At 35.5% G+C, this 19,323-nt stretch overlaps 1 protein-coding gene across 1 annotated transcript; it reads right to left on the reverse strand.

Annotated features, from left to right (window-relative positions):
* Positions 1–3,663: 3,663 nt before the first annotated feature.
* Positions 3,664–17,696, reverse strand: LOC116723507 (pyridoxal kinase-like). Its single transcript, XM_032568513.1, has 11 exons — positions 17,447–17,696; positions 15,994–16,048; positions 12,346–12,450; positions 10,589–10,672; positions 10,464–10,498; positions 10,259–10,344; positions 10,129–10,174; positions 9,484–9,595; positions 6,892–7,028; positions 6,734–6,800; positions 3,664–4,729 (listed from the first exon to the last, which is right to left on the reverse strand). Exons 1-11 carry the CDS (start codon positions 17,525–17,527, stop codon positions 4,593–4,595), a joined length of 945 nt encoding a protein of 314 aa, XP_032424404.1. The 5' UTR covers positions 17,528–17,696; the 3' UTR covers positions 3,664–4,592.
* Positions 17,697–19,323: the final 1,627 nt, after the last annotated feature.

The following is a 19,323-nucleotide window of genomic DNA, read 5'->3' on the forward strand; positions in this document are numbered from 1 at the left end:
CAATTGTGAAATTATAGAAGAAAGCAAATCGGAGTGACCGTTTTTTATAATATTCACAAGACTAATTAGAATGCACACTAGAAACTAAAAAAAATAGATGTCTAAGCTGGACCAAGGTATAATCGATCAAAGCTTCAGGGTTCCAAAGAGTGCTTAACTTTTCCCAACAAATACATCTTGGTACATTAAAATATATTTGAAAAGATAGTTACTTAAAACTTAGTTAAACTAAGAAATTATTATACACAGACTGACATATTTAAACATCTTAAAACAAAGAAATACTTAAAGAAGGAGGGTATTTTCTTTGAAAATTACTTTTCAAAGCACATAGTTTAGAAGAATAATGATGAAAAATCAAACAAGATTAGTTCAATATAAGCTACCCTTTTTTGTATCATACATATTTTTAACTAACAAAGTTATTGATCAGAAACGGTCAATAACTTTGACCATTTCTCCATAATAATAATTTTTAATGTGGATTTTAAAACAATGCACATTTATTTCTAGAGTCATAAGTAGTAAACCCTTGTTTGATCTACACTGTTATGAGAAATATTGCTGACTTGATTTTCTTCTTAATGAGGGTAATAATCTAAAGCTCTTTGATAGGAAAACTGTTTTTAAAAAGTATCAAAATATGTTCTCAAAAGGTTAAGTGGAAGAATAAATGCTGTGGAAACTGAGACTTTAAAAAGGGCTGTAAAGCAAAAACCATTCAATAAGTTGGATAAGCTTTTGCTTCTTTAACACGTCGACAATGTCACAGTTTGATCGACTGAAAGCAGTACTGATGCAGTAATTCTTGCAAAATGAGCAAAGTAACCAAGTAATGAGTATTAACTCTACAATACAAGGACATTATTGTACATTATTGGTCTTTTTTAATATTCCAAATGTTGGTTTTGTTTGTCTGCAATTAATATAAATATTTTTTACAATGCTCTAGTCCAAATTAATCTTTAAAAACATAATTGTCTAAAGTTAATGCATTTACTGTTCCATAATATTCTAACACCTGTAGTTTGAATGAGATGAAATGAGATACTTTTTTTTCTTCGAAGTTGGATTCTTATTGTACATCCTTTCTCATCTTCAGCCCCCTGCTGGTGATTATAGAGAACTACACCTCAGATGTCTAAGATAACAATAATGTAACTTTTTAAAGTATCTATATTTTAGCCAGAGTTGGGTTTACTTGAGTAACCTTTTAAAAGAATACTTCTAGGAGTATTTTCTACCTCATTGTACTTTTTATTTTTACTTGAGTAATTTTATTATGAAGTATTTCTACTCTTACTTGAGTAAAATTTCTGGATTTTCTACCCACTGAATGAAAAACAACGTGGTTAATGTTTTAATCAAATATTCGCCAGACAGACACACCTGGAGTTTTTTGTTAAAGTTTCATAAGTTTTTTATTGAAAGGAACTGATTTTGAAACATTTTACTTTTCCTGATTTTGTTATTTTTATGAGTTATGTGAATTATTGTCATTTTTGTCCTTAAAATACCAAAATTTCCACTTAACTTTGAATTTTGGTTCATCTGATGATGTAATTTTTAAATATTAAATGATTGATAATTTGATCAGTTACTCAGTACTTGAGTAGACGTTTTTACCAAAATACTTTTTTACTCTTACTATACTAATTTCTTGGATGGCTACTTTTTACTTCTACTTGAGTAAAAATAGTGCTTATCTTACCTGAGTACCATTTTTTGGGTATTCTCCCCACCTGATTTTAACAAATGTTGCTTTAGTGCAATGCTTTTGCATGTGTCCTTTAAACCAATGAGATTTATTTCTTGCAAACTCCTAATAAATAAACAGTTTCTGCCTTGCTGCAGTGTATAGTGCTGCAGTTGGCCAGACGTAAAGCCCTGCCAGGTCATCTGGGCTAATGCTGGCTGGTCTTATTGTGGATTAGTGCTGGCCAAACAGAACTGTGTCACCTGGCTCTCATTACACGACAAAGAAACCGTCTGGCATGACAACTAAGGCTTCTTTACCTCATATAGATTGGTTTAAGCATCATACAGATGCAGTCAGAAGTTTAGATATTTAGTATGGATTGTTAATGTAAGTTCCATGAATTAAAAGACAAACAACCCAGAATTTGATCCACATGTATGAATTTGTGTTTTTACTAGATAACTTATGATCATCCTCAGATGTTTGTCTAACTTTTCTTTAACAAAAACCAAATATAATTTATAGTCAATCACTTCTGGTGTCATTCTTGCTGAATATTTTATCATTATTCTCATCAGAAGAACTGAGACCTTGAGTCAAAAACCCTTTTATTAGTTTCCTCGGTTCAATTGGAGACAATTGAACCATTTGTTACATTTTCAACTGCTGTGGTTCGTTGTCAAATTAACCAAACCCTTTGTAAAACCTGTTCAGATGGCAGTAGTGCTACATTAATGGACGAAAGCTGCCCTTGAAATCTAAAGAAGTAGTAGTAGTTCCCCTCCTCGTCTGTGGGGGCGCTGCACCAAGAACCACTGAAGAAGAGTGTAGAAGAAGGAAACGTACTTCTTAACGAAATGTAAAGAAAAATATCGGAGCGTAAGATTTTAGTGGTTTCAGGATTTCTCTTTGGCAACAGACAACTAGACATTTCTTCCACGTGTGTTTTCTCCAATATGAAATTAGTCTGTAAAACTGAAATTGCTGGCGATTTTAGTCATAAAATCTAAACCTCTAAGCAGGGTTACTTAAAATTTTCCGAATCGAGGACCACTTAACCTATTAAACAAACACTGATGAACCACCTAACTTGAAATTATCCTGCAGTAACACATCTTAAAATATGCAATCAGAAATAAAAATATTAATTTCTTCATTCACTTACTGTTGTCTTTGTACATCTTAATGAGAAGGGTGGTTCTGTTTTGTAAATGCGACAACAAAACCATGAACAAGTCAACTCTGGGCTTTTTCAGTCATTTACAGATTCTGAATGTGTGGATTCTAAGCTTTCCAATGATAGAAAACATGTGGAAATAAAAAATAAGTTGTGTTGTGTGCATTTTTATTTTAGGGCTATTTGTAATTCACAAGCATAATAAAAGAAAAATAGACTTCTGTACAGTTAAATATAAAAATGTAAATTTTATTAAATTATATCAGTTGTACTTATCTATTGTATTTATTTAACGATTAAATATATATTTTTTTGTATTAAATAAAAATAATAGCTGTTGTGTGAGTAAAGCATTAGCTAGCAAAATCGTAAAAAATAAAACCAACAGTTCTCACCAACTGAGACTCGTTTACGGCATAGAGCCGTTCAAACTCGCCAGTCCTCTCATTGTATTTGTTCCTGCCGTTGTCTTCCCCCCGGTATCTTGTTTTTCTTTTGAGCGACCCGGTTTTAAGCCATTTATCCATTGTTATTTTTAAACACAATCCTTTGCTAAGCTAGCTGTAGCGTCGCACTTTGAGCTGACGTCACGGCAAATAAACGGTCGATTTCATGCAGTACCTCGCCGACCACCAGGGGGCGGCCGCGGAACAGCAGTTGCTTCATCATTTCAAAACCTTATGGAAAAGCGACTTATTCAAACCTTTCGAACCGAAAAAAAACCCCATCTGAATTTGTGACATTATCGCAAAGCCACAAAACAATCAATAAGAACAGAATCGACACCTTTTCAGTAAAAGATTAATCATTTATTGTCTCTGTTCATTAAATTGCTCTACAAATGAGCAACAATTAAAGGTTTGGCACTTGACTCTCTTAACACTACGCGTAAGGTTCTGCTAAAACATTCATCATGACCATCATAATTTCTCGTCTCTAACCCTGTTAAGGCTATACAGTGTGGTCTCTCGTACCGACTCTTTACGAGACGTGACAACAGAGTCAGAAACAAAAACAGCGATCACTTGTGAGTATCTTAAAGATTAGTTGTGCAAACACCTCAATTTGAGATAGGACATGAATCTAACACACCTGCTAGTTCAAGAAAGCATTGCATAATTAAAAAAGATTAAAAACAACCGTCGTTTACATTAATTATTAACATGATCATTGTTAAAGTTACATTTAGTTTAAAATAAAACAAAGTGGAATTAACAGTGTTAGTAAAATTAGACCATGTTTGAGTTAGATGCATAAGATGTTCAACATTTTTGTAATGCAAATTTGAGCAGCTTTCTAAGTTCATGATGTGATAGTTTATTGGATGTCGTTACAAACAGGAGGCTGTTGTGCTTCTACGTATTTGTGACTAGTCCTGATGAGTCCAGACAGACAAAATGCATTTTCATGCAAACACTGGCTTTCTTTTAAGAACTGGAATGAGTTGTGTTACAGAAAGGACTCACTTTTACTATTCTAAGACATTTTTTTAACACAAATATTCTGTTATTTGTTAGAAGTGAAGGGCATCTACATGGACTGTAACAGCGAACACACGGCAGTGAAACCAGAGTGTTTACACACCACACATCCTGCTGAACTCTCAGGTTTTGTAAGGCAGAAACACGAATGCTGTCAGAGATGAGCGAGTCCGACGCGCACCTGGCTGAGCGACTGGAATCGTACCGACGCTCGGTGAAATTCTTCGCAGGTGGTCTACTGCTTTTGGTCCGGAGACTTGTCTAAGACGTTCGCTTCTACGACAATGGAAGGGTTCTCGATGTCCGCTTTGCTCTGGACCATCCGCAGCTCCAGCTGGGCCGGGCTGGGCTTTTTCCCAGGACCAGCCGTCTCTGCAGGACAGGCGGACACACAGTCAGGACTCATTCTCACATTTGCATGTTTGTGGTACAAAATTCAGACTCAAGTCCCAGTTTAAGAAATGTAATAAAACAAAATGTGCGCAGACACGGGGGATGAAAGTAATTTTTGTTTTGGGCCAAATCAAGATCATGAATCCTCTTAATGGGCCGGTTGTGCCAGAATGTAATGATAAAACCCGTTCACAAACTGTTAAAATATCAATTAATCCTTAAAATTAAATATTATTGAACATCTTTTCAGTCCCTTCAGGATTTCACGATTCTTTTTGTGATTTTTTTGCAATAAAAATCAAAGTGTTTACTAATTTGAAAAGATTTGCGCTTATTTATGTCAGTAAATGCAACTTTATTACTTGCTGACATTATTTAAAGCTGAGGCAGCTGTTTAGTAAAAATCTGCTATAAACTACCAGTTATGTATTAGTGCAAAAACATTTGGGGATTTGTTGATTTTTGTGTGAATTTCCACGATAATTCGCAAAAATCTGGATGGCATGATCGATATAATTTGGCAGTAAACAGATAAAAACAGCATTGATTTGATTGATAATAATATTGAAGCACATTTAGTGTTTAGTGTAGAATCTAGAGGGACGCATAAAAAGCTGTGGCGGGCCAGATTTGGCCCACGGGCCTCGAGTTTGACACATGTGACATAGAGGATACATACATACAAAAACAAGAGTATATAAATATAAATTTTCACTGAAAACCTTTTGACTCTTTGTGGTTTTCATTTGCAAAATAATTCATCCATCTGGAACTTTTTCATATTTCATCACATCAAAACCAAAACCTTTAGCTGGATTTGTTTTTAAGAGACCAACATAAAATAGAGCATAACTGTGGAGTTAAAGGAAAATATTAACATTTCACAATTAAAATTGTAGTATTGTGATGTACATTTAAACTATTTATTCAGATGCCCATTATAATTCAGTGCAATTTGCTTTAGAAAATCATATTATTACCAAAATAAGGTAATTTATTCTCAGTATCAATTATGACTTTGCAATTAGCATTACCGACTGCGAGCTAAAAACCTCTCTCCTGCGGCGCGTTATACGGCCTTGTACTGCGGTCAGCAATACAGAGAGTCGTAAATGTGAGTGAAAAGAAGTGGCGTGCTCAGCATCAGATTTTACTTAAAAAAAAACACCATGATGGAAAAACCAAGTTCAGATGTTGGCTAGATACAGCAACGATAAATTATCCTCCAACCGAGGATAATAGTTATTTCTAAATTAAAGTTTGAAACAAAATTACTTATTGTAAAACGTCCTGAATATGAAAACATTTCTATGTGAATGTTTGCACATTTATAAGTAAATTTTATGCAAGTTTTTGAAAACATTTAAAGCTTACAAATAGGACTGTCACAATAAGCAATAAATCATTTAATCGCAAGATAAATGAAAAAGAGCTAAATCATTTCTATTATCATTTTTTCTCCTCCTACAAGAAAAAAATGTAAAAATGGATAATAAAAGTCTTCAGTTTGGTGTTTTGGTCTCAACTAAAACTTTTCGTTTAAGGACAATTTTGTTTACAGAGAATTCATAAAGCTCTCTTATTTGTTCTTTCCATTCTTTTGTTTATTTATTTTGGATATTTAAAATGTCTCCAGTTGCAGTGTTAAATGTTCATTAAAATTTAAAGTTTATCGATCTTTCAGAAAGCATATTCACTCAGGTGAGCTCAGATTTCAGAAAAGGAACTCTTTTAAAACTCAGTTCTGTGCTACTTTATCATATACAATCTCAATAAAAAAACAGAATTTTGTATAATATAAATCAGAATCAAACATACAACTACTCATTCCTCTTTGATCTACAGCACGACTATTTCTTCGTCAACATTTCAGAGAGTGGTGCAGCCAGTTGTATTTTATTGGAGTTAAAATAATCCTTGACTTTGTTCAGAAAGCAGCTTTGAGACAAACAGAAAGCCTGAAGAAACAAAAACAAACCCTACCAACGGCGTAAGTGATGGTCCTCTTGATGACATGGTGCATCACTGAAACAGTTTTTTCACAGGCAGTCTGAAGAGTCAAAGCACATCCGTGTTAAACCAAGATGATTTTTACTGGATGCACACGGAGTCAGGAGTATTTTACTGAACACGACTCGTACCTTCAGGTCGTTGGGGTGAAGGTGAGTCCAGGCGAGCAGCATGGCAGCAAACAGGTCGCCCGTCCCCACAAACACGGCGTCGACTTTAGGGATGTCCAGGCAGATCCTTTGGTTGGTGCTGGTCCCGTCAGGTTTCCCTGAGGAGAACACAGGGTTCTGATGAGCAACAACAACAAACCTGGAACAAGTCGAGCTTATTTCTATAGCACATTTCAGCAACAGGGAATTTCAAAGTGATTTGCATCATAAAATCACAAAAATACAAAGTCATAGAAAACACAGTCAACAACAGAAACACTACATTTTGTCTGGTGGCATCATTACTCATCATAATATTTATAAAGTTTCATTTATAAAGTTTCTAAAGCAACTCTAAACAGGCAGGTTTTAGTCTTGATTTAAGTGAACTCAGTGTTTCGGCAGCTTTACAGTTTTCTGGAAGTTTGTTCCATATTTGTGGTGCATAGAAGCTGAATGCTGCTTCTCCATGTTTGGTTCTGGTTCTGGATGCAGAGCAGACCAGAACTAGAAGACCTTAGAGGTCTGGAAGGTTGCTATGACAACAGCAGATCTTTAATGTATTGTGGTGCTCAGACGTTCAGTGATTTATAAACTAACAGTATCTTAAAGTCTATTCTCTGAGGTGCAGAGAGTCGGTGTAGGGACTTGGGTTGATGTGCTGTATCTTACTGGTTTTAGTCAGAACAGCTGTAGCTGGAGGATTGATTTAGATGCTGTTGCAGTAATCAATGCGACTAAAGATAAACGCATGGATGAGTTTCTCTAGATCTCGCTGAGACATCAGTCCTCTAATGTTCTTCAGGTGATAGAAGACCGACTTTGTAACTGCCTTTATGTGGTTCTGAAGGTTCAGGTTGGAGTCCATCACTACTCCCAGATTTCAGGCCTGATTTGTGGTTTTTAGTTGTAATAAATGAAGCTGTGTGTTGATTCTGGTTCCTTCAGATTGAGGCTAAAATCCCCCACATGCTTAGACTTGACTTTGATTAGTAGTAAGTGAACATTGATCAATATATTGTCAACTTCCTAAAACGATGGCCAAAGTATTTTTTTCGTCAAAAGTGATTTTTTTATTTTTGCCAAATTCACCTTTGTTAAAAAACGACTGTAAAAATGGCCATTATTTTATGAAGGTGACGATATTTGACTAAATGTAATGCTAATTGCTTAATTTGCGACTGTAAGACGTTTTTAAAGCACTTCAGGGCTGAAACAATTCCTCGAGTGATTCTAGTACCTCGATTATTAAAATTCCTCGAGGAAAATTTATCTGCCTCGAAGCTTTGTTAAATTATATTTTATTATTTAGTGCACCGTGTTCTGGCCGTGTAATTACTTGCGTTGCTCAGCGCTCTCACTTCCGCCCGAGTTGTTGACGAGAGATAAGTGTTAGCTGCATAACGACCGGTTTTCACGTTCGACCTAGGAGGATTTTATTGATTGATGATAGATAATGGTCTTTGTCGTTTTTCAGGGGACCAATAAGCATCTTTAAAATGACGGGAGCGATGCCTGGAGTACGGCAGCTTTTCTCCTCCCGGAGCTGCTGCCTGGTGGCGGTTCAGAGCGAGCAGAAGGGACGAGCATGGCGGGATTATTTATACAAGTGAGCAGATAGACTGAACACTGCGGGCGGCAGTGTTTCAGATGCGTAGCTTCGTGGATGAACCGGAAAATTTATTTCATAACATTCCGATCTCAACAAATGGGTGGCAGAGCGCATCGTGATGTTATGTAGCTGGTAGATGTGTTTCTGTGTGTGACAAACAAAGATGTCAAGTCCCATCGCTAACATAAACACAAATGCTAAAAATGTCTGGGCAAGATGAGAGTCCATCTATTAAACTCACTGAATATAAATACATAAACAAAAAGCTGGAGTATAGACATTTTTTTAGCATTTGTGAACCTGCCTCTTTATTATTAAATTTAATATAATTTCAGATCTTTGTATAAATTTTCTTCAGGTTAACTTAGAAAGTGAGCTGTTATTGTTACAGGTTAATTTTCTAAACTACAGAAAAGTTATTGTTAGGGAAGCTCAAATGTGAAAAATTGGACTGATGCTGATATCCAATAGTGACACTGCTGTTATGTTAGATTTACCAATGTTTTATTTTATCTTTTTTTTTTTATCAGATTACTTGATTAATCGTAAGAACCTTGTTGCTGAAATGTTCGATACAAATAAACTTGAACTTTATAGCAAAAAGTCAATCAGTATTTGCAGATTTACTCTAACAATGGAAAGTACATAAACATGTCAACTATTTCTTCTGTAATTACATTGTAGTGAAGAAGTATTTGCCCCTTGCCTGATTTCTTCTGCTTTGGTTAAACGATAACAACCAAATTAAAAAGTAGTTTAAAATCATGACTAGTTTGAAATATTAATTGCTGACTAAAACTAGTAACAACTGGATGTGGGACCCCTAGTGGCAACAACGAGGCAGCAGCAGTCCATAAGGGTTTGTGATTTAGTTTTTTTACATCACTGGAGGAATTATGACCCATTTTTCTCTATGCATAATCTCTAGACTTTCCAGTAAATAATAACAACATCAACTTTACTTATTTTTTGGCTCCCCAGTGCCACCAGGAACTGGTCTCCCTGTTTAGAGGGCAGATCGGTGCTGGTGAGGACAACCGTGTCTGGACCCATTTCATGAAGCAAGTCCATCACCTGCAGGACAGAAAAAACAAAATTTACTTTGAGGAGTATTTTTACTATGCTGTACTTTTTACCTTTACTTGAGTGATTTTATCATGAAGTATTTCGACTCTTAAGTGAGTAAAGTTTCTGGATTTTCTACCCACTGAATGAAAAACAAACATGTTTTATCCAAAAATTCACCAGACTCAGGCACACACCTGCAGTTCTTGTTAAAATTTTATATGTTTTTTATTGAAAGAAACTGATTTGGAAACATTTTCTTCTTCCTGATTTTGTTATTTTTGTTACTTATATGAATAATTGTCATTTTGGTCCATAAAATACCAAAATCTCCACTTAACTTCATATTTCTCCACTTAACTTCATATTTCAGTCCGTCTGATGATGTAATTTTTAAATGATTGATAATTTGATAAGTTACTCAGTGCTTGAGTAGACTTTTTACCAAATACTTTTTTACTCTTAATTGAGTTTTTTCTGGCTACTTTTTACTTTTACGTGAGTAAAAATCATTGAAGTTGTGCTACTCTGAGGATTCTCACCTTCACAGCATCGTCTTCTGTGCTTATTTTCCTCCCAGTTAACAATCTGATAAGAGCAGAAAACCAGATCGCTCACTTAGGAAACATGTGACACCGTTTGCTCTGTGGTAACAGATTAAAATGAACTTACTCCGCTTCAAACTGGTTCGGAGTGAGAATATCCGACAAAGGCACTACTTTGTTCTTATAGACAGGCAGCAGGTTCTCTGGAACGTACTGACAAATACAAACAGAAAGTATTTTTTAACAACAATCATTACATTTCATGGAGTTTATCAAATTTCTTATATTTCAATGAAAAAAAGAAGCATGGGTATTTGGTAAAGGCTTCCTACCATAGCACCATGGTCTCCCATAACAGGATCACAAACTGAAATAAAGACAATATTTGTCATCAAGTGATTAAAAATAAAAAATAAAAGATCAGTTTTATTGTTTTGAACTGGAAAATGTTGCCCACCATACACCAGGCTGGGGTTTCCCTTCTTTAGCTCCTGGATGATATCAACCACCACCTCCAGGAAGGATGTGTCTCTGCTGTACCCTTAGAGGAAAACACAAAAAAACTTTATTATGTCAATCTGACTGCAGTAAGCATTTATATGTTAAAGCTTAATATTTATGCAGACTATAACTCAGCAGTTTGTCAGCTACATAATCAAATGAAACAGTGGCAAAAGGAAAAACAACACAGAGCAACCATTTTACATTTATGGTCAATAAAAATAAAAAAAGAATGTATTTTATTTATTTATTTCGAACATTATAGTAGTATAAGATTATGTACAAGCACAAGGAATGCAAACGACATATTTTTCTACCACAGTAATCTTAACATGCTCGAAAAGGAATAGGAAGAAGTAAGAAACTTATGAACTCCTACTTGACAAACTCAGATGGACCCTCATTAAGAGACTTTAGGGAAGATTGAAATTTATAATCTACCCGACCTAAGACATTCAGTATCTGAATTGGCTTTCCCTGTGTTGCCTTGGAAGGGCTGCATATTTCCAATCTCCTTGAAGATATGTAAACATAACGCTCCTTCCCACCTCACCCCCTCCTGTTGTCCATGCAGCTGTGGAGCTGAGCGCTCCCAAGGACATTCCTCGATAACAACATCTTATCGGATTTCTGCAGGGAGGCTGAGCAACGTGGTTTCATGGCCCTGTGATGTCACTGCCTTCACTCATATCTTTGTTTTGTCTGAATGTTGCCATGTGCCCTAATGTGTCCTTTCCTCTTTTTTATTTTATTTTGTGAAACTGTGGAGTACTTATTTTTAACCCAGAAAAGGAATTAGAACAGAGACTCTAGTTTATTAGTTCATTAGTCACTGTTTAGCTTATTTTTTAGAGGAAAAGGAATTAGAACAAACTTAGAATCCAAAAAAAATTCTTCCAGAACAGAAACATTTAGTTTTCATTATTACTTAGAAACTGTAGAGTACTCATTACTTTTACAAATTTAGAGCAAAATTAGAAAGTCCAGAGAATACTTATACTTATCTAGCAACCCAGAACAGGGTTAGAACTTGGAATCCAGAAAAGCTACTTTTTAGACTCCTATTCTTTCAAACCAGAAAAGGAATTGGACCAGATGATACTTACAAACACTGAATAGGAGTACCTCGTTTATTTACTGTGGATCAACATAATTAGATTTTTCTTCTTTTGGTTTGTTATTTTGTTTGTATTTTCTTTTAATTCCTGTAAATCCCTTTGAATTGCCTTGTTGATAAAAACGTGCTATATAAATAAAATGACCTTTTACCTAGTAGTAGTTAAAAGCATCAACAATTTAGCTTTTGAGCTCACTGAAAATAGATAGACGTGGAATTTGTAAAAACCACATTTATCTACAGCTAAAGCTGCAGGTTGTTTTCGTTATCCTCACCTGTCTTCCTGCAAAAACAACTCAAACTCAAATTTAACTTTTAATATGGACAAAAATGTTTGTTTCCACTGGCAGATTATTTTACTAATATAACTTTTAATCAATAATGAGGAATTAATAACTTAAATCAAGCTCCTATTTCTTCCTTAAAAGTTTTGTTTTGTTTCCAAGTGTGCTGATATTTGCACTAGAAATGAGTCCAGAAATACTCTGTAAAATTGTGTGCGATGATACATTTGTGATATATTTTATTTACACAGTGATTAGCAGCCATATAAACAAAAACACATTTTATGCTTCAAGTTGTTCTTTTAAACCCACCTGTGAGAATATAATCATACTGGGTCACTTTATTAAGCTTGATTCCTTCGTACAGCACATTCAGCTCCTCCGCGGTCAGCACCTGTCCCTTCCAGTGGGCGTAGCCTGAGCAGAAAGGTCAAAGGTCAGGTTGTTGTTTTAAGGAAGAAACAACCTACAGGAGAAAAAATATCCAAAAACAAACTTATTTCTGTTTTTTCTTTTAGCCGATTGATAAATGCAGATAAAAACATTTTAATTGAATGTCCTGCATGTTTAGTCTTCCAGGGCCAAAAGGGGCCTCAGCACCGACTGAATGGGAACGTTGTCTGGAAACCAGTTCTGCTTTTCCTTTGTTCCCTGTTCACCCCTAACCTTGAACAAACAAGAAGAAGCTGCTCTGATTGCAAATGCTCAGGGACAAAACAGACACACAAAGACATGAACTTGTCATCCTGCACACGAAGCTCAACACCGAGCCAATAAATCAACTCTATAAGGAAACTCACAGTAAAACATGTGCTGTGCTTCGCAGGGGCGATCACAATGTTTACACATACCAGGAAGAACTGGACACAAAGATCACAGCTCATTAGTTTACATGAAAGCTTCAAAACATAAGAGCTTTGTCTTTCCAAGGAACTGATGTTGGTTTTACTTCAAGTAATTCCAATGTAAATGTCTCTAAATCCTTTGAAGGAAACACATTCTCCACATATTTTAGCACATGAAGCTCAGAAAATAATCCCATCATCTCTGCATGTGTCCTGGAGCGTTCTTGTTTCACCAGGCTTTTGTTTTCCTTCATGTGGTTCTGAGCAACGTTTTTACAGCCAAACTGGGTCCCAAAGGCACCAGATATCTGTGGGAAATGGGAGAGCAACACATTGTTCCCCACATGAGGCTGCACCAGTTAAAAGAAAAGAAAATGTTTCACATTTGATATGAAGAACTCCTCATAAAACCGTCTTTAAATTCCCTAAACTTAACTCCCCCTCTTTTTTTTCAGCTGGTGACACTAGTTGTCAAAATGCAGGTGAAACTTGGAAAAATCTAATTCAGGCATGAACTCAAAAGAAAAATGTTAATATGAACAGCCACAAACTTTTGATAGATGAAGAGCAGAGTTGAGTGGGGTTGTATGGAGTACTTATGAGAAGTCAACATATTACTTACAGAGGAAGTCAGAAGGATCCTGGTTTTAGAGAATCTGTAGCTGCGTTTCCATTACAAATGAGTGTAAACTTTATAAACTTTCCAGTAAGGTCGAAAAAGATTAAAAACCACAATTTCCATTAAATAAGAAACGCAATTGGAATCACAAGTTAATACGAAACAATGCTGCACATTCTGGGAGATGTAGGCAGAGGAAAGGCTTTAGCTGCTCAACCTCTCACAGCCAGCTAACAAAATGTTGGTGGAATCAGCTAACTCTCTCTCTCTTTGGTTACCTAGCAACAACCTATGGCGTAGCAAACAGTTCACTCCCCCACCCCCCATCTCTGGTTACCTAGCAACAACCTGCTGAGTAACTGGTGCAGCAGCAGTTTAAGGTTTTGCCACCATGAATCATAACTGCTTAAAAATAAAAAAACAACAGCGAGGAATGAAAACGAGATACAATAGGAAATGTCATGGCACCAGTTTTGGCAGTATTTCAGATATTTAAAAATCTAATACATAACTATCGATATCCACTGATATACAACTCTTATATAGTATAAAAAAATATTAAAATGAACTAAGAGTGGATTATAAAGCTGAACCAACTAAATACTTCTGTTCTTGACCATTAATATGGACAAGATAACAAATTAACTTCAATGATTTGCTATAAAAAAGTTAATAAGCTGCAGGGATTCTTTCAATATGTACTTCAGGTGACGAGGCGATTTGCACCTTTGAACTGATGTCCAAAGTCTAAACTTGGACAATCCAGTCAACAATTTCTGATAATTCTCCGTCAGAACAGTGTATGCAGCTATAATCCACTTACATTCTGAGAGAAGTTTTTCCCCTAATAAACATCCGTTCGCTAAGATATTTCATGCTTTTCTTTGATGGGATCAAATCTTGATGGGGTTTTATGTTCTAACAACTCATTTTTCAGAGTAAGGAGGAGGCGGTTCTGAGAAAAACCATTAACTTTTACTCTTGACCCTCATCACTTTGTTTAAAACGAACACGTCTTTGACAGTAAGACAGTAAAGATCAACTCTGCATCAGTCATCAATCATATAATTTGTCTAAACTTGTGGCTTTAAATCTAAAATAAAATAATGCATAGACAGATTTCTACAGCGCTTTATGTCTTTTCTAGGAAAAGATATAAATGGAAACAATCCATGTTTTCTTAGAAAGTGGTATTTTTTTCTTTTATGCTTCATTGTTGATCCTTCTTCTTTTTACATCTTTGAGAGGATTAAGATTTTGGTTTGGCCTGAAAACTGGTTTTGTCTCCCTAAATAAAGAAAAGATGGACATAGCAGTCCAAACTAGTAAAAGACAAGTTAAGAAACTCCACAAAAACATAACTTTAGCATAGAATGAATTTTTACATGTGCTTTTGGGAGAGTAAGTTGTGATTAAGATGGCTGGAGTCCCTCTCTTCATGTCTGAACCACATTTTGACCCAGACAACAACAGACTTCTGGGAAACAAGTGGGCTGCAGTCAAAAACAACCGAGTGGGATCGTCTAGACTTTCACACAAAAGACATTTTTGCTTGTTTTACTGTATTTAAGCAAACATGTCAGATCCTGTAAAAAAATAAATAAAACAAAGCTTTGGAAAAGTATGAATACCTCTTGAACCTTTTCACATCGTAGTCATGCAAAAATCAGAAAGTTGTATTTAATTCATTGGTATTTAAGTAGGAAACAAAAAATATGAGTTGAATTTTCTTTAGCATGAAGAAAGAAGCTTACATCTTGCTAGCAGATTCTCCCACACGAGCTATTGTTCTTTGCAGCTCCTCCAGAGTTACAATTGACCTCTTAGTAGGTAATTTTCTTCAATGAGAGTTGAACTCGTATAGAGAACAGATTAAACACAGCTGGGGTAATTAGCTGACATCTGAAGGCAGATTGTTGCCATGTATTTAATCTAGGGGAGTGGGAATACACAAGCACTCCACACTTTTCAGATTCAGAAACAAAAAAGACTAAAACACTGAAAAAAGTGTGGATACTTTCTGCTTTACATTCATGCACAAATAAAACAGATTGAAGTTTGTAGTTGTAATGTGACATAATGTGGAAAGGTTCAAGGAACATGAATACTTTTTCAAAGTACACAGTCAAATGTACAGTTTTGACGTCTTAAATATATTTTTAAAAAAGGGACTAAAACAACAAAACAAAAACAGGACTTTCTCATGAAAGTAAGCTGTACTTTGTTTCCCAATGCTTAATGGTGTAAAGGATGAGCACTGAGGATTCGGTTATTTTTAAGTGGAGAATGAACTCAGCTAAGGTCTAGATAACTTTTCTAATCATATGTGAAAAACCAAATCTGGAACAAATAGGCCATCAGTAGCAACTGCAATGACATGCTGGCACAAAATGAAAACAGAAAATGAAAAAAGATGGCGTAACTTGTTTGAATAGAAATGATTAATTTCCTGATGAAAGTTACAAAGCATCTCTGCGAAGGGAAGACAAAACCAACCTGTGTGATTGGAAAACTGCACAGAGTTGATGGAGTCCACTTCAAAGCCCAGCACCTGGAAAAACAGGGAAGATGCAGCGGTGAGAGCGGAGAACAATAAGGCTGACCTGGATCGGTGTCTTAATTTCACTGAACTGTGAGAAGGGCACGCCTCAGGATCAAATTATGTTTCCTACGAAGAGGTAATTCCCAGAGAGGAAAAACATTAAACAGACATTGAATGAAGAAGACTCAACACATAGCATTCAGCTGATTTAGACTTCTTTAAATTTAGGCATCATAGTGATTAATTTTTAGCCACCATGATGACACAGAATCCCTGTGTTATCCCTTTCAAACTGTATTTAATAAATACAAACTATTAAATAATTTGTGATGGGCTGCAAGAAACTAAAGAGATTAAAGACTTATTGTCATGTTTCTAGAGCCATGCATAATGTCATGTATTTTTTTTCTTCTTATGTATGATTTTGCATATGTTGTCAATATTATGTTTTATTATTTTAAATTGTTATTACCATTTCACTTCTTAATACTTTTTATATGAAAAAGTCTATATAACTTCAGAGTGATTTGCAACAGAATCATATTCCTTGATTTTTCCACATTTTGTCCAGTAAAGACTGAAAATTTTAAATGTATTTTATTTGGATTTAATGTGACAGACAACAACAACAACAAAAACATGTTACAGGCTGTAAAAAACCTGAGACTAGGAAGAAGGCTCAGCTTCTACCAATACAACAATCATAAACATGCAGAGCTGAGCAAATTCATGTGCTAAAACGGACCAGTCAAAGTCCACACCTAAATCTAATCAAGAATCTGTAGCAAGACCTGAAACTGTCTATTGACAGGCAGTCTACATCTAATGTGGCTGAGCTTGATCTGTTTTACAAGGAGAAATAAGCAAAAAATGTAGAGCTCTCTAGATATGGAAAGCTGGTTGAGACATACCCAGAAATACTTGCTGCTACCATAGCAACGAAAGGAATGACTCTGAGGGGGTAAAAATACATGCACTTCACACTTTTCAGATTTGTATTTGAAAAAACAAATGCTTGAAACAGAACAAAATGCAACTTTGTGTTGGTCTATCAGTTGAGATCTAAAAAAAAAAAAGTTTTAGAGGGGTTAATGCTTTTGTCAGATAATATACAAATTAATCTAACGTTAATAAATCACTTCTATATTGAAGAGTCATTTGTCCTACATTAACTTTCATATAACATTAATGATAGTTTTAGGTGTCACGCTGAGCAGTGGACCGGTCATAATTATAAAACCGGCCTGTGATGTACATTTGTTCAGTGCTTTAGCTCCGTGTTTAAAATCAAATTTGTCGCGATAGTGTCTAACAAATTAGGTTTCCAGAGCTTTCTCTGGCTCTTAGCACGACGCTTTCTCATTGTAAAACTGATATTATTTGAGCGCAGGGTGTATTTCCACATACCTGTAACGGAAACGTTGCCGACTTGTTCCCTACGTAACCCCTGACAACGTGACTCTGGATAGACAAGACCCGACACTCCATTACCGTGGTTTAAAAACACCCGAGAGAGGCTGCGGACGGGTTTCAACCTAAAACCAGCATTTAAAGCCGACTGACACGCTGAAAGATAGCAAATGAAGAGTCCACCATTGAAGGGCACAAGCCGCTGCTGCTGCTGCTGCTGCTTGTGACAGTGTTTTTCTTCAGGCAGCTGAAAGGACACCTAACGTGAGGAGTTCAATGAGCGGTAACAAAAGTGGGAGACGAGAGCTTCGACGAGCTCTTCGAGCGGTAGCTCAGGGGATTTTCCAGTAGCAGTTGTGGTTAAAGGCTATATAAGCGGTTAATGTCTTACATGAGTTTTTAATTAGCATAAATCTAGACGGCTTATCAAACGTAAGCTTAAGACTAGTCTGAGAGGAATGCTAATTCTGCTGTCGAGCCTCATGAAAGGTTGATAAAATAAAAAGTGCTTTACACAAATGCGTTTAACATGCACATCATTAGCGGTGCACCACCCCGAGCCATAAATTTCCATGTATAATTATCAGTTTCCGTTTAAAAAACCACTCAAGCAAATATGATCATTTTCAAAGATAAACCTCAATGCATATAGCATTCCACCATGTTTTTATAGATTAAGTTGTTTTTAGACAATAGAAGCACTGTATGCCTCTCACATAGTAATAAGCTGTGCTGAATGTGATTTTATGTCAGTCTCATCCATAAATGATTGCAAAAATAGTAAAAAGGTATGTTTTTTTAAGATAATCCATATTCATGAAGTGAATACAAATAATTTGGCTTTATGAAAGATGGACATGGCAGACCTTAATACATGTCCCATGAGGACTGCTTATAAAAGGTGATAAAAGTAAGGACTTTTGAGCCATTTGCTCTTTATATGCGCTTTTCAAAAGTTTCTTGCTAAGCAGCAACAGCATTTTTGACACTGAGGTTTCTCTGCAGGTTGCTGCATTCATGTTTAGGAAGAAATAACAGGAAGTTGCATAACAATTATTACTTGCTCACTAAAATATGCTGCCTGCAACTTTACTGAGTTTATTATTACTTGAAAACTTTCATAAAGTGTAAGTACATACAGTGTAACTGCAAAGAATTCAAAACTCATCTTGCTGGGATGAAAAACGGAAACATGCAGTGACTTATAAAAGTATTTTTCACTTTTGTTAAAACACATTTTTATGTGTAAAATAGCACAAGCTCAGTCAAACAGAATGAAACAAGTCTGTGAACATTAGTTTTCAAGTTTTGCCAAAGATTCTCAGTTAGATTTTGGTCTCATTGTAGCTCCATAAGCCACAAGGTTCACTCTTTAAATCCTTTCATCCTTCTTTCACATGTTTCTCTGACTCCTACGTGGTTTGTGGGACTTGTATGTATGTGTATAGAACTGAGAGTTATCCTGTAAACAGATTTTTCATGATTATTCCATAGATTAATGCTCTTTTCACCCGTTTGGACACTTTAGGTGAATGGCTATCCCTTGATGGACAGTTACGCTATATTCTTTCTAGCTTCAGTTTCATATATTTCTCAAGGCACTGTATAACAAAAAACAACAAAAACAATTATATATATATGTACTGTATATAGATAAATAAAACTATATATCTACATTTTTTAACGTTGAATAATAAAAGTTCTTATTGTTATTCTTAAATCCTAATATATTAATCTGATAGTAGATGTAGATTTAAAATGATCGCAATAAACTAAAAATGTCAGCAACCGCGTCTTCACCGTTCAACATCTGTTGTGTTATGTTTCTGTTGACCACTAGAGGGCACAAGAGAACAAAGCTACAATGAGCGTTT

Source organism: Xiphophorus hellerii, chromosome 7 (genome assembly GCF_003331165.1).
Source record: "Xiphophorus hellerii strain 12219 chromosome 7, Xiphophorus_hellerii-4.1, whole genome shotgun sequence".
In the NCBI taxonomy this organism is placed as follows: domain Eukaryota; kingdom Metazoa; phylum Chordata; class Actinopteri; order Cyprinodontiformes; family Poeciliidae; genus Xiphophorus; species Xiphophorus hellerii.